Source organism: Antedon mediterranea, chromosome 10 (assembly GCF_964355755.1).
Source record: "Antedon mediterranea chromosome 10, ecAntMedi1.1, whole genome shotgun sequence".
Classification (NCBI taxonomy): domain Eukaryota; kingdom Metazoa; phylum Echinodermata; class Crinoidea; order Comatulida; family Antedonidae; genus Antedon; species Antedon mediterranea.
The window spans coordinates 19319712-19343339 of record NC_092679.1 but is presented as its reverse complement, the minus strand read 5'-3'; the positions used below and the strand labels follow the sequence as shown (position 1 = coordinate 19343339).

The 23628-nt window shown below is 32.8% G+C and overlaps 2 protein-coding genes across 2 annotated transcripts; one reads left to right on the top strand and one right to left on the bottom strand.

Moving 5' to 3' along the window:
* Positions 1-890: 890 nt before the first annotated feature.
* Positions 891-3304, bottom strand: LOC140060370 (uncharacterized). Its single transcript, XM_072106548.1, has 3 exons — positions 3186-3304; positions 2565-2693; positions 891-2174 (listed from the first exon to the last, which is right to left on the bottom strand). Exons 1-3 carry the CDS (start codon positions 3240-3242, stop codon positions 2052-2054), a joined length of 309 nt encoding a protein of 102 aa, XP_071962649.1. The 5' UTR covers positions 3243-3304; the 3' UTR covers positions 891-2051.
* A 4117-nt stretch (positions 3305-7421) lies between these two features.
* On the top strand, positions 7422-23498 carry LOC140060334 (G protein-coupled receptor 137Ba-like). The gene is made up of 6 exons (XM_072106494.1): positions 7422-7986; positions 8477-8746; positions 10214-10354; positions 10705-10830; positions 16290-16414; positions 18501-23498. The coding sequence occupies exons 1-6, from the start codon at positions 7591-7593 to the stop codon at positions 18682-18684; spliced, it is 1242 nt and encodes a 413-aa protein (XP_071962595.1). The 5' UTR covers positions 7422-7590; the 3' UTR covers positions 18685-23498.
* The last annotated feature ends 130 nt before the right edge of the window (positions 23499-23628 follow it).

The following is a 23628-nucleotide window of genomic DNA, read 5'->3' as shown; positions in this document are numbered from 1 at the left end:
AATACAGTTATTCACATAAAAAGACAAACGAAACGGTTAATTTTAACCAAAAACCAGCAACAACATTTTTTAAAATATTTGTTTAGGGGGACAATACATCTTTAACTAGAAATTAAACCTTAAATGTTACCAATAATCATTGGTAGCTTGCATTGAATGAAGGATATAACTCATGTCAAACTGGAATTTTAAAAGATTATCTCATAAGTTAAGATATAATATTTTAAAGCAATCAGTCCCGTTGACAGTTACCTTCAAAATTTTTAGTTTCCAGTTGTAACATTTTAGGATTATCACTAAATTGTGCCTTAAATTTTGTCATTTCAAAAACAAAATTTCTGCTCAAAATATTATCATGAAATCTTCTTTGTAACTTTTGAATATGTATGTCTTTCTGTCTATTTAATTTATTCTTGGTTGAGATCTTTTGTCAAAAGCAAACCAATAAAATTGTAATACTGTACTTGTGTATATTTTTTTTCTTATTGTGAGAATGTAACTATTTAGTGTTACTGTAACCCATTCTTCCCATCATGCAGTTATTCAGCACAGTTTATGAAGCAGAATATCCTTTCCATCATGCAGTTGTTCGGCACAAATTATGGAGCAGAATATCCTGTGTATAACATCTTTGGTAATACAGTACACTTTTGGGTCCAAAAAGAGTCCCTTATTAGAGGTTTTACTGTAATAACCATGTAACACTTTTCACAGCACACTAATAATAGGATTGGCATAACCTACTCCTCAAAAAAACTTTCAAGACATTACTTATACCCATTTCATATCGCCTAGCAAAATTTCTAGGAGATGTGATATGATGATGTATACATTATGCAACTCATGTACTGAAATAAAACTAAATGGAAGTATATTTTTAACTTTCACATATCACATTTTATTGTCACTGATGCAAAATGAGCAAATATTAGACGCTTTTGCCAAGAAAAGAAAATATTATTACTAAAACTATTTACACCACTTAATATAAACATAATAGTTATTTTTTCACAGCAAAAAAATCATTTTTAATTTTGCTTTTTGTACTATAAAACAAGAATTGTATTACTACTCCAAGTGCTACAGCTGAGTTTCTTCATCTATTTGCTGTTTCAGTCATTAAGTTTAAAACTTAAACCATCAGATCTTAAAATATCTTAAATTCTATAGAAAAGGTGGTATAAAATATTAACCTTGATATAACTAATACAATTAATATAGTAGTGTATAAACATAATGAGTGAATGCTAAACAGATTTTTGTATTATCAAATTTAGTTACCACTGGAATGCAAGCTAGAAAGTCAATACAATTGTTTAACCTATCATAAGCGATGAATCATCCAAGCTTATATATATATAAACTTTATTTAGACACGAGACTGAGGTGCAGTACAACTCGTTCAATCAATATTGATTGTTTTTACACAAGTTCGTGATACTGTATTACAAAAAAAAAAATCAACACCATATAAATACGACAGAAACGAAAAAATTGAAATTGAAAAGAAACAAAATTACAGCAGAATCCCCTTCATCTGACACCTCTATTTAGGGTACACCATACCGGTACTTCCCGTGTAAACGGAAACCCTTATCGAAGTGTATAATTTATGGGGATTATTAACATTACATTAACATTGCTCAATGTTTTGTTGTCCCTGTATGTATACAGTATTTATATTATGCATTATATTCATTAAATGACAACTAAAAAAAAGGCCTATAGCATTAAATAAGATTAATAGAGTTAAGGTTATAATCAATATATACAATTCTATTATCCATTTTTTCTAAATATTTATAATCATAATTAACATTAAAAATTATGTAAAAATTGCTGTAAAAATATTACATTACTATACTGTAAATAATGTCTTTAGTTGAGCTTAACTATAGTTGTTGATATAATATCATAATATACTATGGTTACTGCAGTAAAGTGTGTGCAATGGTATTGTACTGCAGCAACTAGAATAGGATTACTGCAGTAAAACATAGCAAAATTTCAACACGTTTCTATCTTATTTTGTCTTGCTCATACAGTATTTACTACATTGCATCAACCTTTTGTGCAAATGCCTGAACTTGTTTGGCGATTTCCGCAGTCATTTGTTCTTTGGATGCATTGGGGTGTTTCTTGATGTAGTCTGCTATATTTAGGACCGTCTCATTCTAGAAGAGTACGAAAAAATAAGCAAGAAATTGTTAAAATAGTACAAAGAAAATCGGCCTATATAGATCACAATATATTGGCTGCCAAAGTTTTAACAAAAATCCCTCTAGACAATGTTGACTAAAACCAGCCTTTACATATTTATTTGATTAAATGCCACCACCCCCCCCCCCCCCCTTTGACATCCCCAAATAATTATGATAACTTAAGAAACACAAATTGGTGAGTTAAAAAAAGAGGTCGTGCTTTGAATTCAAAGGGGTGCCACTGTATTTAATGATTGTATTTAGAAAATAAGTGAGAGAGAGTTAGTAGGGCTTTGTTGTCTGAAAGTCCGCAACATCTCATGAGAGGAAAATAACATGGATTAATAAAATACCGCAACATACCCGGCACGCATCGATTTCGTCTTCCGAAGAAACCCTGGAATACATTTCGTACCAAACTCTTAATGAAGTCACAAGCTTATATAAACTGCTTTCATCTTCTTTCTTGTTTAGCCATAGTAAAAGAGAAAGCTGGAAGAGGAGATAATCAAGTATTTCATAGTAAATAAAGGTATACTGTAAATATGCTAAATGAAATATAAATGAATGTGATTTAACAAAAATAATGTTATTGATATTTTTAGGTTAAAATTTAATGATATGCTTGGGGAAAACAGAAAATAATTTAAAAGGTAGAAAATGTTTAGAAATTATGTAATGAAAAATTGAATGAATATTAAAGGTGGTGGTGATCCACAAAAGATAAGAAAAAAGGTATACGTAGATAGCCCTCCGCCCCCAAACGTAGGCCACGTCTATCCAACCTCAACGGTGGAGCTGACTGAGCTTGTTGTGGGGGACTGTTCTGTCTAGGCCTATGATCAGATGGGTTTGTAGTAGTAGGCCTAGCCTAGGCCTAACTACCCTAAGTGAGAAGGCTCATATATTGACAAAATTGTGGGCGATACAGCAAATAATCTACATAAGTGTTTATATAAATGATATCTTTAATATAATCTTTACCTGTTGAATAAGATCAGCTGTATTTAGCCTAAAGTCTTCCTTGTTTACTAGGTCCATTTTTTACCAAAATATTTGTAAATACTTTTGTAATTGATTATGAAGAGCCCCAATTTTGAAGGTGCGCCCTCTAATAGCCGAAAAAATTTTATAATTTGAAATAAAATATTCTTTAAAGATATATTGTCCCCCTAAACAATTTTTTTGTCGAATATGCCATTTTAATGTCACAAAAAATATATTCACTTAGACCAAAAACTGGATCGAAAAAAAATACTTAAAATTGTCTGTTAGACAATGGTGTTTGGTTAAGATGAGGGCCCATAGGGTATAGTAGCGCACAGTGGTAAACCTAATCCTATTATTATCACTGTGCGCTAGTACAACCAAAAAATGGGTATAGTAGCGTACAGTGCTAAACTAAATCCTATTTATTATCACTGTGCGCAAGTACAGTACTACTATACCAAATGCGTACAGTGCTAGACTAAATCCTATCACTATGGACGTGCGCGAGTACAACCAAAATGGGTAGGGCACAGTGCTAGACTAAATCCTATCACCGTGGACGTGCGCGAGTACAACCAAAATGGGTATAGGGCACAGTGCTAGACTAAATCCTATCACTATGGACGTGCGCGAGTACAACCAAAATGGGTATAGTATGGCACAGTGCTAGACTAAATCCTATCACTATGGACGTGCGCGAGTACAACCAAAATGGGTATAGTATGGCACAGTGCTAGACTAAATCCTATCACTGTGGACGTGCGCGAGTACAACCAAAATGGGTATAGTATGACACAGTGCTAAACTAAATCCTATCACTATGGACGTGCGCGAGTACAACCAAAATGGGTATAGTAGGGCACAGTGCTAGACTAAATCCTATCACTGCGGACGTGCGCGAGTACAACCAAAATGGGTATAGTATGACACAGTGCTAAACTAAATCCTATCACTATGGACGTGCGCGAGTACAACCAAAATGGGTATAGTAGGGCACAGTGCTAGACTAAATCCTATCACTATGGACGTGCGCGAGTACAACCAAAATGGGTATAGTATGACACAGTGCTAAACTAAATCCTATCACTATGGACGTGCGCGAGTACAACCAAAATGGGTATAGTAGGGTACAGTGCTAGACTAAATCCTATCACTGTGGACGTGCGCGAGTACAACCAAAATGGGTATAGTAGGGTACAGTGCTAGACTAAATCCTATCACTATGGACGTGCGCGAGTACAACCAAAATGGGTAGGGCACAGTGCTAGACTAAATCCTATCACTGTGGACGTGCGCGAGTACAACCAAAATGGGTATAGTATGACACAGTGCTAAACTAAATCCTATCACTATGGACGTGCGCGAGTACAACCAAAATGGGTATAGTAGGGTACAGTGCTAGACTAAATCCTATCACTATGGACGTGCGCGAGTACAACCAAAATGGGTATAGTAGGGTACAGTGCTAAACTAAATCCTATCACTATGGACGTGCGCGAGTACAACCAAAATGGGTATAGTAGGGTACAGTGCTAGACTAAATCCTATCACTATGGACGTGCGCGAGTACAACCAAAATGGGTATAGTATGACACAGTGCTAAACTAAATCCTATCACTGTGGACGTGCGCGAGTACAACCAAAATGGGTATAGTAGGGTACAGTGCTAGACTAAATCCTATCACTATGGACGTGCGCGAGTACAACCAAAATGGGTATAGTAGGGTACAGTGCTAGACTAAATCCTATCACTGTGGACGTGCGCGAGTACAACCAAAATGGGTATAGTAGGGTACAGTGCTAGACTAAATCCTATCACTATGGACGTGCGCGAGTACAACCAAAATGGGTATAGTAGGGTACAGTGCTAGACTAAATCCTATCACTGTGGACGTGCGCGAGTACAACCAAAATGGGTATAGTATGACACAGTGCTAAACTAAATCCTATCACTATGGACGTGCGCGAGTACAACCAAAATGGGTAGGGCACAGTGCTAGACTAAATCCTATCACTATGGACGTGCGCGAGTACAACCAAAATGGGTATAGTATGACACAGTGCTAGACTAAATCCTATCACTATGGACGTGCGCGAGTACAACCAAAATGGGTATAGTAGGGTACAGTGCTAGACTAAATCCTATCACTGTGGACGTGCGCGAGTACAACCAAAATGGGTATAGTATGACACAGTGCTAGACTAAATCCTATCACTGTGGACGTGCGCGAGTACAACCAAAATGGGTATAGTATGACACAGTGCTAGACTAAATCCTATCACTATGGACGTGCGCGAGTACAACCAAAATGGGTATAGTATGACACAGTGCTAGACTAAATCCTATCACTATGGACGTGCGCGAGTACAACCAAAATGGGTATAGTAGGGTACAGTGCTAGACTAAATCCTATCACTATGGACGTGCGCGAGTACAACCAAAATGGGTAGGGCACAGTGCTAGACTAAATCCTATCACTATGGACGTGCGCGAGTACAACCAAAATGGGTATAGTATGACACAGTGCTAGACTAAATCCTATCACTGTGGACGTGCGCGAGTACAACCAAAATGGGTATAGTAGGGCACAGTGCTAGACTAAATCCTATCACTATGGACGTGCGCGAGTACAACCAAAATGGGTATAGTAGGGTACAGTGCTAGACTAAATCCTATCACTGTGGACGTGCGCGAGTACAACCAAAATGGGTATAGTAGGGTACAGTGCTAGACTAAATCCTATCACTGTGGACGTGCGCGAGTACAACCAAAATGGGTATAGTATGACACAGTGCTAGACTAAATCCTATCACTATGGACGTGCGCGAGTACAACCAAAATGGGTATAGTATGACACAGTGCTAAACTAAATCCTATCACTGTGGACGTGCGCGAGTACAACCAAAATGGGTAGGGCACAGTGCTAGACTAAATCCTATCACTGTGGACGTGCGCGAGTACAACCAAAATGGGTATAGTATGACACAGTGCTAAACTAAATCCTATCACTGTGGACGTGCGCGAGTACAACCAAAATGGGTATAGTAGGGCACAGTGCTAGACTAAATCCTATCACTATGGACGTGCGCGAGTACAACCAAAATGGGTATAGTATGACACAGTGCTAAACTAAATCCTATCACTATGGACGTGCGCGAGTACAACCAAAATGGGTATAGTAGGACACAGTGCTAGACTAAATCCTATCACTATGGACGTGCGCGAGTACAACCAAAATGGGTATAGTAGGACACAGTGCTAGACTAAATCCTATCACTATGGACGTGCGCGAGTACAACCAAAATGGGTATAGTAGGACACAGTGCTAGACTAAATCCTATTTATTATCACACCACAATTAGAACAAACATAAAAACGCAACAAACAACAAATAAATAAATTCAACCCTCCACTGCTGCCCCAACACCCCGACCACCACAGACACATCTACACATACATTATTTAAATGTTGTCAACTTTTGTAGTCCAGTTTTTCTTTTCAGTTATTAAAATATTAATACTGTTTATCTGAGGTCTTTGGTTAAATCCAGAGTTTTGGCATCTATATTAGAGAAGCCAAAGACAGTTTGCGAAGGCTGCACAAAAACGAAAAATAATAAGAGCAATTTTAGACAAAAAATAATGATACATGATGAGGCTAAATAGCAATCCTCCAAAAATATAATATATATATGATAAGAATAATGATATCATACTACACTAATTATATCTAAAGGTATCGATAGGTCGTTTTGGAAATATAGATCACGACTCAACACATCCTCTCAATCAACTTCTATTTCTTATTCAACTCGGTACAGTTTATCATTTGCAGTCATAAACGAAAATAAAATAATTTTCTTAAATGCTAAAAAACGAAATTGTTTGCAAACTTTAACTCAATAACAGAGAATAAGGTTATGTCGTTTGGTATGTCCACAGAATTATTATTCCCGGCATGTATCATTAAGTTACTAGCTTATAACATAGAGGAAAACATTATATAATGTTTTTAATATAATTTTTCTTCCATGCTTATACCATGGATATTTCCTCCACATGCTTATACTAAGTTGAAAAATTCGTCAAAAGTCTCAGCAACGATTTATTGTAAAGGTGATGTATGAAAATGATTGTGCCTCAAATTCTGAAGTGCGCCATCAATTTTAAATATCGGTCAAAGTTCAATGGAATTCACCGAGGAAATCGATCACATTCAACAAATTCTGTTCGCGAACGTACGTCAACCTTCTTGTTGGAGAGAATGTTAGCCAACTACCCACAAATTCAAGTTTACTGAGCTTTTCCGAGTTTAATTTCAGCAACAAAAAAATTGAACAATAAAGTGAAAATGTATCATTAGTGGTATACGTCATTTTGGTTCGTCTCTTCAACAAGATGAAAACGAGTGCAATGTCAAGTTCGAGGCTGGAAATGCGATCGGCGTCTGAGACTGAGCCACCTGCTGTGCCCATCACAGGACCTGCTGTCCCACCAAGTGTTGAGCTAAGCTTTACCATCACTTTCATCGTTCTCTACAGCTTTCTGTTCTTCTTTGTTTACGTCCAGTTGTTCTTAATTTTATACTACAAACACAAACGGAAAAGCTATCAAACAGTATTTCTTTTTCTCTGTTTAATATGGGCAGCATTGAGGACTACATTGTTTTCTTTTTACATTTTCAATTGTGATTTAGCGAACACATTGAATTTGTGCGCATATTTCTTGTTATATTGCTTTCCGGTGTGCCTCCAGTTTACAACACTTTGTCTTCTTATAGTATACTTTGGACAGGTGCGTGTTTTAGCTTACGAAATGTGGTTACAGTTCCGACATGCGCACTATTGTGATTGGTTGATTAATTAAATAAAATACCCAATACATATTTTCACAGTAAATTGCACAGCGTATTTAAAGTCTTAATTTGTTTGACTGACTTGAGATCGCAGGGTTGTGGGTTCGATTCTCTTTATTCGTCTTTTTTTGCCTCTTCTCATGCGTATCGATTACAAAAGTGTCTGATCTCCAACGTTGTGCAGTTGCATTTCATGAAGCCTAACCACAGCGTTAAGTTTGAGAACTATCTGTTTTTGAAATTTAATCTTGTGTAGTCCGAATTATAAAAAGTTATTCAATCTTAACACATTAAAGATGAAACAAATTCTAAATGCATGAGTCATGTTGAGAAAGTTTAATTAAATAAAAGATGGCATTAAATCCGTACCAAACTGGTATAGAAAAATCAACCAACAAATGAATTGTTTTGTTCTCTTTCATTTTTCAGGTTGTTTTTAAAGCAAAGATAAGGTATGAACCAGAGAAATACAAGAGGAAAAAACTGCTTCTTCGGACTGGTGTTGCATTTTTAGTTATAACATTCTTTTTAGTCAATCTATTAGCGGTAATACTTTCTACAAAATTTGAGAAGGACATAATTGTACATCTACGAGTGATAATTAGTGGTATATTGTTTTTCACTGGTGGAATTTCATTATCTATCGTAATATGGAAATTAGCAAGAATGACATCAGCAAACGTACTGTTAGAAGCAAGGGTAGGTATAGGTGTTGTTGCCGCCTGGTTTTAATTTCTGTTGGACACGTTCAATGCTAGTACAAAGGTTATGTACTGTTTTGTACTCCATTTCCTAAGCCTGAATTTAGACTTGATTTAAAAGCAATTTAGTTGATCCAACCTGAAATTGGAGAGTTTCTCGGTTTTTTATGTGTATGAACAAATTGTAGCTACAATATTTCCTCTCTAATTTATATTGAGTAAAGCTTTGACATATTTTTGCAACATGCATGCATTAATAACTGTTTTAGAATACAATAAGAACACAAATTTGTTGAAAATTGCTGATATGTCTTTAAAAAAAAATCATTAATAGATCGTTCATGTTATGATTTATCTACATGGATCAAATGGTCCCCAGTGTCTTAGCCAAGAACAATAGCAAAATACATATTGACGGGCTGACCTGCTGTGTGATATATTAAAAATTGTTTTTCCAAAATCCTTAAGGCCTCACAGAATTTGACCTAATGAAGGAAATTATCTGATAAGCCTATTTGACATCAGACCATAATTACAATCTGTATGATACGGTTATTGCAACATTTGAAATAGATTGAAATCTAAAATTTTATATATTACCATATAAAAATTATTGTATATTGAAAATACTATAAGAAATGTTCTGTGCTAGAAATATTATATAAATTTTGCCAGGCACCTTTTTATTTGTTGTATTATCGGATACACATGTCATGTGATAAATATTCAATATTGATATTTACTTAGAGTAAATATCTGACTATTGTGATAACTTAACTGGATAAACTAACATTGCCGTTATTAGTTTATTCAATATGATAAGGTAGTGATTTACTGTATTGCTGACCGTGCAGAAGGGAATAAACATAACCCTTTCAATTGCATCGCCTTGCAAAACTCTGGAGTTTGTTTACATTGTCATTGGGGTGCACACCATACAAAACACTGGTGTTGATGCCCTAGCCTAGTCTGTGTCAGTCGGTGTCAGTACATTGGAGTGCACACCATACAAAACACTGGTGTTGATGCCCTAGCCTAGTCTGTGTCGGTCTATGTCAGTACATTGGAGTGCACACCATACAAAACACTGGTGTTGATGCCCTAGCCTAGTCTGTGTCAGTACATTGGAGTGCACACCATACAAAACACTGGTGTTGATGCCCTAGCCTAGTCTGTGTCGGAGTCCAAAAACAATGTGAAAAGGGTACTAGTGTGGATCTACTTTCATGTCATTAAATTTGATTAAAAATAGCCCCTACAGTAGATGAGGAAAGAATAAATAAATCCTGACCTAGTACCAGGGTTTGTAACTGATAACTCTTTCAACTTCACTCCCTAAGCCTCAATTGAGACTTAGTTTAATAAATAAGCACGGTAAATTAATAAAATTTGTCTTTTTAAAATAATGATTATTGTTCTGCAACCCGACGGATCGTTTTATTTTATTTTTTGTTTCTTTTGTCAGGGAACAACAGTATGCCATGCAACAGCAGCCTGCATTATCATTACGTTCCTGTACCTTACAAGGACAGCGTACAACATTATTGCTGTGGCCTGCAACAACCAAGAGAATTTTGGGTACAGTTGGCCAAATGTTTCTGACCAAGTGAGTTCTAATGTCACGATTATTCTTAATCACATTACGTGGTTTGAACTTGTAGGCGTTTGTTTACATTACAACAATACATTAAAGATAAGAAAACCAAATAAAAATCTTTTAAAAAAGATATTGTACCATGAAAACAAAATGGCATACTCAAAATTTTATATTTTTCATGTTTTCAGGGGAAAATACATCTTTAAAAGTTGGTTAAAAATTGTGTAAAATTCTAGATTAAAACACTGAAAAGCTAAAGGCTTTTAGACAGGATGTGGCTAGGATAACAAAAATAATGTTCCCACTCCTAATTAACACTCAGTTTTAGCAAAGTTCTAACAAATAATATTTTTTTCTAGGCTGACTATCGGAATCTAAAAGGATACCGTTTCATAACTTTCTGTATAATATTATTTCTGTGGGAGTTCCTGCCAACACTTATTGTCGTCATGTTTTTCCGTGTCAGAAGATACGCATCAAGATTGGTAAGATAATTCATCACTTTCTTTGTATCAATTTTTTGTTTAAAGCTTTGTCTACACTATCAAAATAGTTTGACAAAAAAGTGTGATGTGCCCAAATAATGGTAGTTTTTTCCCAAATATGGTAGTGATATACCCAAATATGGTACATCACGTTTTTTTCTCACATAAAGTTTGAAAGTATAGACAGAGCTTAAATATAGAATAACTACTACTGTATATTAAAAATAAAAGCAGAAAAGTATTACAAGTATAAATTAGTATTTAACAATAACATCCATAAAAACATGTAATTTAAAAATTACAGGTTTTTCATGTAAAGACATATTTTCTGATCCAATTTTCATTAAAAGTGAATATGGACATTAAAGTGGCATTTCAACAACGACCCTTTAAAAAATTATTTTTTTAAAGGGACATTAATATAACTGAAAGAATTTTCAGTTAATGTTGAAGCTGTATGTTCCGCTTGATATGTAGACCCATAGACAACTGGGGCTTTCATGTAGGATTGCTATAGGCCTGACTGCAGAGCATTTGGTTGCTATGCTATGGCTACAGTCAAACCTTAGCATACCATGAGAAAGCCCCCAATGGAATAATACTCAGCAAACAATGGTGGCTACAGTACATCAAGCATAACACCCAGGTTCAACATTCACATAAGTCATTACCTTTACTTAATATTTTTTTATATTTTTCCAAAAATTGATTGAATTGCATAATAACAATAATGATAATAACTTTTATTATTTCCTTACACAACAGAGCAGGGAATAATTTCGCCAGTGTAGCATAGCAAAAAGCTATACAAAACAACCTTTTTGCTACAGATATTTTAAATTGTGTAGCAAAAAATACAATACAAAACTATGTTTCTCGACTCAAAAATCAGTTTGATTAGCAATATTGCTAAACAAAATTTTAAAATGAAATTTTTCCCTGCAGAGGCACTATTCTTTTAAATAACTGCAATGTAATTGTAATACTTTGTAAAAATAATTAAAAAAATATTAAAACATTTGTCTACTGTACATCATACTGTACTTCCTGAAACTGTAAACTTTTTCAAAAAAATCCTGAAGTGACTAACTATATTTAGTATTATAATCTGTTTGAATGTGGTTAAAACGGTTTCAAAATAACATGGTTCACAAAATCTATTGTACTTTTGTTTGTCAAATTTGTTGTGTAATTCATACTAGATAACAGCTAGACTTGACTATACTTTCATTTTCAATTGAATGATAATGTTGTATTGTTTAGTACAAAAATTAGGTCACCTTTGTTGGTAAATTTGGAATAGAACACACATTTTCAAATTTCAACAAAGATAACAAAAAATATAGTTTCATGTTTACTTACTTAATATATGAAACTACAAATTACAAATGATTTAGGATCTTGAGACCTTTTTCAAATAAACAGTTAAACGAAGTTAAAGTTATATTGTTCCCCTGAAAAATTTTTTTTTAAATATTGGGGAATATGTCATTTTATTGTCACATGACAGTTTGTTATAACTGGATTGAAAAAAATTATTTACCTGAAAAAAATACTTTTAAAATTGTCTGTCAGACAAAGAGTTTTTGGTTGAAATTAACAGTTTATTTTGTCTTTTTATATTAGTGAAATAATTATTTTTATTTGTTTTTTTTCCCGTTTATTTCTACAGAAGTGAATAACTTCATTAAACCTTCAAAATGGCCTAATAAAATCTTATTTTATTAATCTTCATTTTTCATGTATTTTTAAAACTGATGTATTGTTTGTGACCTACGATGTATTGTTCGTAACCTACGATGTATTGTTCGTAGCCTACGATGTATTGTTCGTAACCTACGATGTATTGTTCGTAGCCTACGATGTATTGTTCGTAGCCTACGATGTATTGTTCGTAACCTACGATGTATTGTTCGTAGCCTACGATGTATTGTTCGTAGCCTACGATGTATTGTTTGTAGCCTACGATGTATTGTTCGTAGCCTATGATGTATTGTTCGTAGCCTACGATGTATTGTTCGTAACCTACGATGTATTGTTCGTAACCTACGATGTATTGTTCGTAGCCTATGATGTATTGTTCGTAGCCTACGATGTATTATAATTATCTACACATCATCATACACAAAATAATCATCATAAATAAAGCACTAAAAAATGAAGCAATGTACATTTCTGGAAACCCCTGTTTTTCACTGATTAAAAATGTTAATAATGTAAGGAAATCAAGTATTATTTTTAAAATTGTTGTCTGATATTTTAATCTTCCAATATATATAAAAAAAAAAGGTCTTGGTTATTCATCTTACAATTTGCTTTCCTGTTGTTTGCTGTTGGCTTCCTTTCTTTCTGTTCTCAATTGAATGTTGAGGAAATTAAAGCAATTTTCAAGTTTAAAGAAAATTTATACAAAGTAAATCAAAAGTATATACTAACGTCTATTAAGGGGACATTTTGGGGCACAAAACAAACTGTCCTCTTAATAGGGTGTCCCTTTAATAATGGTGTCTCAATGGATGGGTTTTATGATGTAAAGTGTATTATATTATTAAAAGTATAGTTTGAACATCTATTAAGGGGACATTTTGGGGCACAAAACAAACTGTCCTCTTAATAGGGTGTCCCTTTAATAATGGTGTCTCAATGGATAGGTTTTATGATGTAAAGTGTATTATATTATTAAAAGTATAGTTTGAACATCTATTAAGGGGACATTTTGGGGCACAAAACAAACTGTCCTCTTAATAGGGTGTCCCTTTAATAATGGTGTCTCAATGGATGGGTTTTATGATGTAAAGTGTATTATATTATTAAACGTATAGTTTGAACATCTATTAAGGGGACATTTTGGGGCACAAAACAAACTGTCCTCTTAATGGGGTGTCCCTTTAATAAGGGTGTCTCAATGGATGGGTTTTATGATGTAAAGTGTATTAAAAGTATAGTTAGAACATCTATTAAGGGGACACTTTGGGGACACAAAACAAACTGTCTTAATAGGGTGTCCCTTTAATAATGGTGTCTCAATGGATGGGTTTTATGATGTAAAGTGTATCAAAAGTATACTAACGTCTATCAAGGGGACATTTTGGGACACAAAACAAACTGTCCTCTTAAGGTGTCTAAGGTGTCTCTTTAATAAGGGTGTCTCAATGGATGGGTTTTATGATGTAAAGTGTATTAAAAGTATAGTTAGAACATCTATTAAAGGGACACTTCGGGGACACAAAACAAACTGTCCTCTTAATAAGGTGTCCCTTTAATAAGGGTGTCTCAATGGATGGGTTTTATGATGTAAAGTGTATTAAAAGTATAGTTTGAACATCATTCTATTAAGGGGACACCTTAGGGACACAAACCCAACTGTCCTCTTAATAGGAGTGTCCTTTGAATAGGAGTGTTCTTTCAATTAGGAGTGTCCCAAAGAAGGGGTTGTTGTACTGTATTGTAAATGTATTCTATAATTTATATTAGGGGTGTCACGAAAGCTCAGACCACGAAAGCTCAGACCCCCTAAGACCTAAGATCACGAAAGCTAAGACCCAACACCTAAGATTACAAATACTAAGATATACTACAGCTTAAAAACAATACTTGTTTATCCATACATAGTTTTAAACACAGTAGGTTTCATTTATTACCATAAATATAATTTAATACTACCGCAAAACATAGATAAACTCACATTATTTTCGCCCGTTGAGTAAATGTATATTTTTTCTTTACAACAAACAAACTTGACGGGTTGTTTGTTGGTATATATTTACTCCATTGTGTTGGTTCAGAGGATGTTTTTCTTACGCACCTGCCTTTCTTGTATTTTGACTCCAAATTTGTTGACTAACTTTATCCTGAACACCACACATTAAAATTACGACTTATAAGTACTTTCAGAAGGAGAAACACATAATAACAAATAAATAAATCCTTTAAATTGATGATTTTACAGATGTGTTTCTTTGTATACTGTAATGTAACTCCTCGAGCTCCCCATGCTCAATGTTTTTGTTTCTATGGAGCGCCAAAAGAGCAACAATAATAGTACAAGTATAAAAACAGAAAGAACACGAAACAAAAAAACTTATCATGATTTTTAAATTAAAATTTATTTGCCAGTATTTATTTCTTCGTACTTGCATGATTATACTATTATCATTACAATTTTAATTTTACATTGTTCCATCCACACTGTAGATGGACTCCACAGAGTTTTCAGCCCTCTATATAATTTTTGCTCTTTTGACGTTCCATAGAAACAAAAACATTGAACATGGCCCATGGGGTAGGCCTACTGTACTGTAGGCTAGTCATTTTGTGTGCGAGAAAAACGTCTGTAAAATCATCAATTTAAAAATGTATTTGTTACTTTTTATGTGATTCTTTTTCATGAAAGTGCCAATTCTAAGGTGTGGTATTCAGAATAAATGTTAGGAGTTAAAATACAAGGCAGGTGCGAAAAATAAATATTTGTAATCTTAGGTGTTGGGTCTTAGCTTTCGTGATCTTAGGTCTTAGGGGGTCTGAGCTTTCGTGGTCTGAGCTTTCGTGACACCCTTTATATTAGATATGCTATATGAACAAGTCTTTTATGATATATTATTTAAAGTGCAGCCATCTGTGACCTTCAAAAGGCATCAAAGGATGGAAAATTAAGTGTCAATGCCAAATTCAATATTAATATTATAAAAAGTTATGATGTATGAATAGGACTATTGGAATATAATATACATCATTTGAAGTAGTCTAGTGTATGTTACAGTATGTTAGAAAACATTTTGCCACAAAAATAACATTTTAAAATGTATTAGTATTACAAACTAGACCCTCTTCTTTGAGGCACCTCCATTAAGGAGACACATTCATGTTTCAAATTATCGGTTTCAAGTTTGCAGTATGCAAATCTTGATTTCATTAAAAATTATGTATGCTCTTTAAGTTTATGATCTTCAAGAATTTTTTTGAAAAATTGGAGAAGATATCATCCAGAAAGTTGTATTATATTTTTTAGTGATACACTTTGTGTATGGTACGCAATAGCTGCCTTATAGTAATGTCATTTGACAGCTAAATTAAATTATAAACTACTTCTTGATCTACTTTTGAAAGACTGTTAATTAATGTTAGCAAAATCCTGGATCCACCACTTAGATTACTGTACGTCTGTATGTCCATAAGATACTGTTAAATTTGTTTGCCGTAATATTTGGTACCTTTTTAGTACCTTTATAAAATTTGGAACTGTTGTCATTTAGAAAATGGTTACTGAAATATGTATGTTCTTTTTTAAGGTAAAACTGAAATTTGAGTCATGATATATTTTGCCAATTCTAAAATAAAGTAGTATAAAACTAACTTCAAATAACGAGAGGAAAGCCATGATTACAATCTTTATTTAGAATCATCATCTAATTTCTAAAAAATGTGGAAGACAAAATTATTTCTGTAATTTTTTTTTTCAGACTGCACCAGAAGTTAAGAGTGTGAATAGAACACCCTCTAAAGCTTATTTCTTTGACAACCCACGACGATATGATAGTGACGATGATCTTTGCCGAGCGTTTAATACAAACACAGCATCTGCAGAGTAAGTATTAATAATGGTACTACTTACAATCTTACAAGGTTTTCCTAGTTTCCTGTATGCAATGAGTTTAAAATGAAACTTTCAGAACATGAACAATAAAACTAAAAGAAGATAAAATTGACACATGATTAGTTGAATATATACTAGATGTGCTTTGTTGATCAAGCTTTTTCTATGGTTCTGGAAATGCAGACTTCCCAACACCCCACCCCTGCCCTAAAAGAAGATAAAATTTACACATGATTAGTTGAATATATACTAGATGTGCTTTGTTGATCAAGCTTTTTCTATGGTTCTGGAAATGCAGACTTCTCAACACCCCACCCCTGCCCTAAAAGAAGATAAAATTTACACATGATTAGTTGAATACTAGATGTGTTTGGTTGATCAAGCTTTTTCTATGGTTCTGAAAATGCAGACTTCCCAACACCCCACCCCTGCCCTAAAAGAAGATAAAATTTACACAAATAGTTGAATATATACTAGATGTGTTTGGTTGATCAAGCTTTTTCTATGGTTCTGGAAATGCAGACTTCTCAACACCCCACCCCTGCCCTAAAAGAAGATAAAATTTACACAAATAGTTGAATATATACTAGATGTGTTTGGTTGATCAAGCTTTTTCTATGGTTCTGGAAATGCAGACTTCTCAACACCCCACCCTGCCCTAAAAGAAGATAAAATTTACACATGATTAGTTGAATACTAGATGTGTTTGGTTAATCAAGCTTTTTCTATGGTTCTGGAAATGCAGACTTCCCAACACCCCACCCCTGCCCTAAAAGAAGATAAAATTTACACAAATAGTTGAATATATACTAGATGTGTTTAGTTGATCAAGCTTTTTCTATGGTTCTGGAAATGCAGACTTCTCAACACCCCACCCCTGCCCTAAAAGAAGATAAAATTTACACATGATTAGTTGAATACTAGATGTGTTTGGTTGATCAAGCTTTTTCTATGGTTCTGAAAATGCAGACTTCCCAACACCCTACCCCTGCCCACCAAACATTACTTCAGACTTAAGATACAGATTTCTTGTACTACGAAGCCCTATTTTATCTAACACATACTGTACTACTGTATATGGAAAGAACCAATTTGTATTAATTTAAACATAACAGATTTTTTCAACAAATTTCTTTCATTTTAATATCAAATGAAACCATAACCATAGAAATAATATTAGACATTTTGTATTTTCCAAACCAAATGACTAAAATCAATACTGTGGATAACAATAGATTGATACACAGACAATTTAAGCAAATATGGTATTTAAAAAGTCAACGTTAAAAAAAGAAACAACCAGAAAGTGAATTTATAAGTAGATAGTGTATAGAATGCATGAATGTTTACATTTCCATATAAATGAGATCAGACATGTGTTAATTTGCTTTAACTTTTTATTTCAATGACGTTTCTCATCCTACAATACATAAATTATTTGATTGAATGTAAAGCTCTGTCTACACTATCAAACTACTGTGATGTGCCCAAATATGGTAGAGATATGCCCAAATATGGTAGTGATATGACATTATCATGTCCCTAGGCACATCACATTTTGTTTGTCACATAAAGTTTGATAGTGTAGACAGAGCTTTATAGTGACTTCTTCAGTTAAATATGAATTGCATATTTTATCTTGTGGTACTTGTATTGGGTGATCCCATAATTTCAATATAATCCTCACTTATTTAATATTTTCTGACCCTTGGCCAAGGCTTTCGTTAGTATTATATTAGAAATGTATTGACGAGTTCTAATGCATGTTCAGTTACTTTTACTTTTCATTTTAATGACAATCCCACCCTGCCTATTAGTATCAATAATTATTAATACATAATGATGAAACCACATTATACAATTTTTTTTTTATTTGTTACTATATAATATAATACTATTTTACCCACAATTCAATTTTATTGCCATGATAGTATGAAATAAAAGCCATTCTTATAATTGCTTGTGAAATATTTAATTTGCTTCTTATTTATTTTATAGTTTTCAATTTGAAATGTATTTATTATGTTTTATTCAATCAAGATGTATTTAAACCTTATATTTTGTTCTGTTTTGACAGCCTTTCTACTGATATGCATTCACCGTCTACATCGATAAACGGGACCCCGCAGTTGGGCTACGGGACGATTATCCGTAGCAACAGTTACTCGTCAGGGGGGCAGTACATCATGCCTGGGACCACGCCACCATTACTTTTCTCAGGCAGAATTTCAATCGGCGGCTATCAGCAAATCTATGACTGAAAATCATGTCTTCAGCCAATCAGCTTATTGAAGTTTTCATATAAATGAAGATCTCAAATTTTCAAATTTAGATAATCGCATTGGTTTGTAAAGCTTGCATAAATGATCGTTATGCTCTGTTGATTTCTAATCTGTCATGTGATAACAAATTAACATACTAGATGTAAAAAACTGAGTTTAGCGATAGTAATATGTCAGTAAGTAAGAGTACAAGTTGACTGATGTTTGTGATTCTTGTAGTCAAAATTTGAAGTTCATTAACCAAAACTAGGTCATCATTTTCACATCACACCAGGTTAAATAGAATAACATTTAGGAGGTATGAAATAAATGGTCTATAATCAATTATTTCGGGTACATTTCAGCGCTTTGAAATAGTTTGTAAGTTTAAAAAAAAATATTTTGAAGCAAGAAATGACGAAAAATGCTGGTAGTTTTTCATTAAAAAAATTCAACCTTGCTGTAATTTTTCATTTACAAATTATTATTACAAGTATGGTGAATACAGTTTATTCACTATAATGTATGTCCACATATAACCAACCAGATAGTGTGTTTCTGGACAAAATATGCCCTACCCATATGTCAAACATTGAATGTTACTGTGTGATTAGTTTTTGAATATTCATGATCTGGTGCTGAATATTCATGAAATGGTGTTGAATATTTATGATAGGAGGTTGAGTAATCATGATGTAGTGTTGACTATTCATGATATGGTGTTGACTCTTCATGATATGGTGGTGACTATTCATGATATTGTGTTGAATATTCATGATATTGTGTTGAATATTCATGATATGATGTTAAATATTTATGAAATGGTGTTGAATATCTATGATAGGGGGTTGAATAATCATGATATGATGTTGACTATTCATGATATGGTGTTGACTCTTCATGATATAGTGTTGAATATTCATGATATGGTGTTGACTATTCATGATATGGTGTTGAATATTCATGATATGATGTTGAATAATCAGGATATGATGTTGACTATTCATGATATGATGTTGACTATTCATGATATGGCGTTGAGTATTCATGATATGGTGTTAAATATTCATGATATGGTGTTGAATATTCATCATTATAATGTACTAATTGTCTATGGCTGTAAGCACAAGTTGAATGCGAAGTAAAAATATTCAAAAGTTATCTGTATAAATATAATTAAAAATCTGCAATATTAGTATGAAATAGAATTATTTATAGCATTTGAGATTTATTCTGAAATAATGAAGGTAATTGGATTGAAAGCGAAATTTTCGAAAATGTATTGCCGGTCAAAAATTAATAATTTAAAAGATGATTATTATGATTGTGAAAATTATCTACTAGTGGTTAAATGATTTGAATATTTATGACAATGTGTTTAATATTCATGACATTGACAATGTGTTTAATATTCATGACCATGTGTTTAATATTCATGAAAATGTGCTGAATATTCATGACAATGTTCTGAATAATAATTATACTGGGATAACACCAGGCTCACACTTCCCGTAGTTTTCCAAGACACTTCCCCTGAGTATTCCATATATTTCGATATTTCAGTAAAAATATCATTTTGTTACAATACAACATTGTTTAATAGTTAAAATATTGATTAATAGATTTGAAATATAGTTTTAGTCTCTTTTTATTTTCATATTTCTAAAGTCTGATTTCTACTAATGAGATTATTTTTATCTCTACAGATTATTATTTTTTAGTTCAAGTTATTAATGTACTGACAGACAATAGCACCATTTCTCTGTCAATTCAATTTCACATTTATTACTCGCACTGTATATATCCAATAGTTACATGTTCCTCAATTATGATTATTCTGCAGCTGTATGTTGAATGACATTATTTATAAAAAATGAGCAATTTGTATTATTTGGCCTGCTGAAATCAAATTATATAATTATATTACATAACAATACTACTTCTGATTTTAAATCGGAAACCCATTAGGAAAATAAATATTAACAGAAAAAGAGGAACTATTTAAAAAGATCTGTACTGTACTTATTACATTGTTAAGCTTTGTCTACACTATCAATCTTTATGTGACAAAAAAATGTGATGTGCACATACTGTATATGGACATGATGTCATATCACTATATTTGTATACTATATGTGCCATACTGTATCACTACCATATTTGCGCACATCATGGTTTCACTAGTTTGATAGTGTGGACAGAGCTTTAGGTTAAACTTCAATTGATATGTTTTTTTTTTACATTAAGTGATATGGCTGACTGCTCTGGTATCAATATGTTCAATAGACGTTGATTTAGCCTGTTTAACCTGGTTTATGTAAAGGGAAATTGATGTTTCCTTGTGGGTAATGTTGTAACTGCTACAATGCAGTACATTTAAATTAATGTGAAAATCACTCAGGGAGAGTTGATAGTACTATGTACTATTAGATCACATGTAGTGAAGTAAAGCTCTATCTATACTATCAAACTAGTTTGACAAAAAAAAGTATGATGTGCCCAAATATGGTAGTGATATGACATCATCATGTCTATATACATGGGTACATCACATTTTTTTGTCACATAAAGTTTTGATAGTGTAGACAGAGCTTAAAAACACATTTGAGTTAGGATTTTCCCCTTTAGTTCTTTTCCCCACCCCCATGTACAGTATGCAGTACCTTGACAAGAAATGGGCTAGTAAAACCCGCAGCTAACTTGCCCAAATGGGAGAGAAACGAAAGTATTGATGTATGACCAAAATAAAATTAGCTTTTATATCCCTTAGTAAATTAGTTTTCCTCTATAATTGCTTTAATAATATTTTTTTTGTAATTTTATATGTCTATCATCCTTTATTAAATCAGTTTTCTTCAATAATTGTGCTATATTATTTTTTTGTGTAATTTTATGTATATCTATCTATCAATGCAACAAATTATATGTAATGTCTGTACATGCAGTGGTATGCTATGATGATTTCATTTATACATCCTACTTGTAATTGTAGTTAGTAAATGTGTTCATTGATTTTATGTATATTTTGTGATTTGATAAAGTATTCCATCCTTTTTACGATCATAACCAAAATCCTAATGTTGATTCACATACAGTATCGCCTGTGCCGTTAACACAGCGTTTGAAATGAGTGGATTTATCCTCTTCTTTTGTAAAGCTCTGTTTACACTATCAAAATAGGTTGACAGAAAAAGTGTAATGCGCCTAAATATGGTAGTGATATGACATCATCATGTCCATACAGTGTGTGGGCATATTACAATTTTGCTTTCACCTAAAGTTTGATAGTGTAGACAGAGATTTAGGTTTGCATTTTGTTTTAACTGATTTGTTGAAAACACTAAACACTAATACATGTAAATCAATTGTTTATGTTATGAATATCTGTAATGCACAATGTATTTCTATTGAGGCTGTGAAACTAACCAATTAACATTTTTCAACATTTTAATTTTTACATTTTATTTGTAACTTTGTATTTAAATATAATGCATAATATGCAAATTACATGATGTCACAATTGCTACAGTACCTTTAAATCTTTATTTTAACTTGATCTCATTACCTACTGACTTTTGGGTTTCAATAACATTTTTTCGGTGCTTTTTTTTTTTACTTTTAACAATACTATTACTAATTAATCGAATGTCAATGTTTATTGAATTTGTGATCCAATGTTTTCAACAATGTGCTTGTAATTGTCAGATCTCTGTCATCATTTAAGCTCTGTCTACACTATCAAACTAGTTTGACAAAAAAAGTGTGATGTGCCCATATATGGTAGTGATATGTCTTTGGTAGTAATATGTCCATATGTATATATATACATTTTTTGTCATAAAGTTTGATGTAGACAGAGATTTACAGTTCTACATGTAATTGGTTGTTTATCAAATATCTCTATTTTGATATATTTTCTTTATGCAATGATAAAATAATTGGATCACATTTCTTTTTAACAATCTCATTCTAAACAAAAACTCTTTCAAAGTTTGGTTTGAGCGACTTCAATCGGTTAATAGCTACAGTATTAATATTAATTTCAGTGTAATTATTTGTTGTTTATAACATATTATATAGACCCGATACAAGCGCAATATTTTTCGAAGATAGTTATATAGTTTGTGTCTATGATGACACACTATTTGTGGTTGTGAGTTTTTTTTATGAAGAAAATATTTTTTATTGTGTCTATTACTATTTATTGAATGATTTTGATAAGATTGTCTATTTTGTACTAATGATTTCATATATATTTTTTCTCTTTAATTGAATTACCAATATTTCAATATTGTATTAAGATTTCTGGAAAATAAACTGATGATATTAGCAACATTTAATATTCTTTTTTGCGTACAAACGTTTTGTCAAATGTAGAAATGTCACTAATTGGATTATAGCTAGATATCTTGGCAATTATAGGCTATCCAATTGCAGAAATGTAAAATAATTTGAACATTATTGCTGTAGACATATTTTGCATAAAATTGAATAAAAAAAAAAAAAATACAGGCATATTTAAAAAAAAGGATATCTTCAGAAATACATTCTGCCATTCTGAGAATCTTGTGCAAATGTATTCTTAATTATTTTAAGTAGTGAGAACCTGTTGAATACATTTTTTCCTAAAGGGTCAGGGTGCACTTTTCTGAACAGGGTGCTAAACAAATATAAATTGGACTTCGTATTTCACTGCCTAACAATTGCATTCATTAAACTATTGCTATTGTTGCTGTTGATTAGGTCTTAGCTAATTAAAATGGCTTTGTGATTATTTCAATACAGTACAACAGTTACATAAAAGAATTACAATAATAAAGTGATATCTATTGTATATTGGTCAATTTTTATGGCTTTTGTATAGAGCTGTCTATATATGGACATATCATTTATAGGCCAATGGTATATTGGTAAATTCTTAGAGGGATCTTGCATAGAGGTCTG

Excerpts from the sequence above, each read along its gene's own strand:
- LOC140060370 (XM_072106548.1), bottom strand. The coding sequence starts at position 3,242 with ATGGACCTAGTAAACAAGGAAGACTTTAGGCTAAATACAGCTGATCTT. Across the intron at positions 2,694-3,185 it reads CAGCTGATCTTATTCAACAG|CTTTCTCTTTTACTATGGCT; the intron begins GTAAAGATTATA and ends CTCCTCTTCCAG. Across the intron at positions 2,175-2,564 it reads ACGAAATCGATGCGTGCCGG|AATGAGACGGTCCTAAATAT; the intron begins GTATGTTGCGGT and ends GTACTCTTCTAG.
- LOC140060334 (XM_072106494.1), top strand. The coding sequence starts at position 7,591 with ATGAAAACGAGTGCAATGTCAAGTTCGAGGCTGGAAATGCGATCGGCG. Across the intron at positions 8,747-10,213 it reads ACGTACTGTTAGAAGCAAGG|GGAACAACAGTATGCCATGC; the intron begins GTAGGTATAGGT and ends TTCTTTTGTCAG. Across the intron at positions 10,831-16,289 it reads GAAGATACGCATCAAGATTG|ACTGCACCAGAAGTTAAGAG; the intron begins GTAAGATAATTC and ends TTTTTTTTTCAG.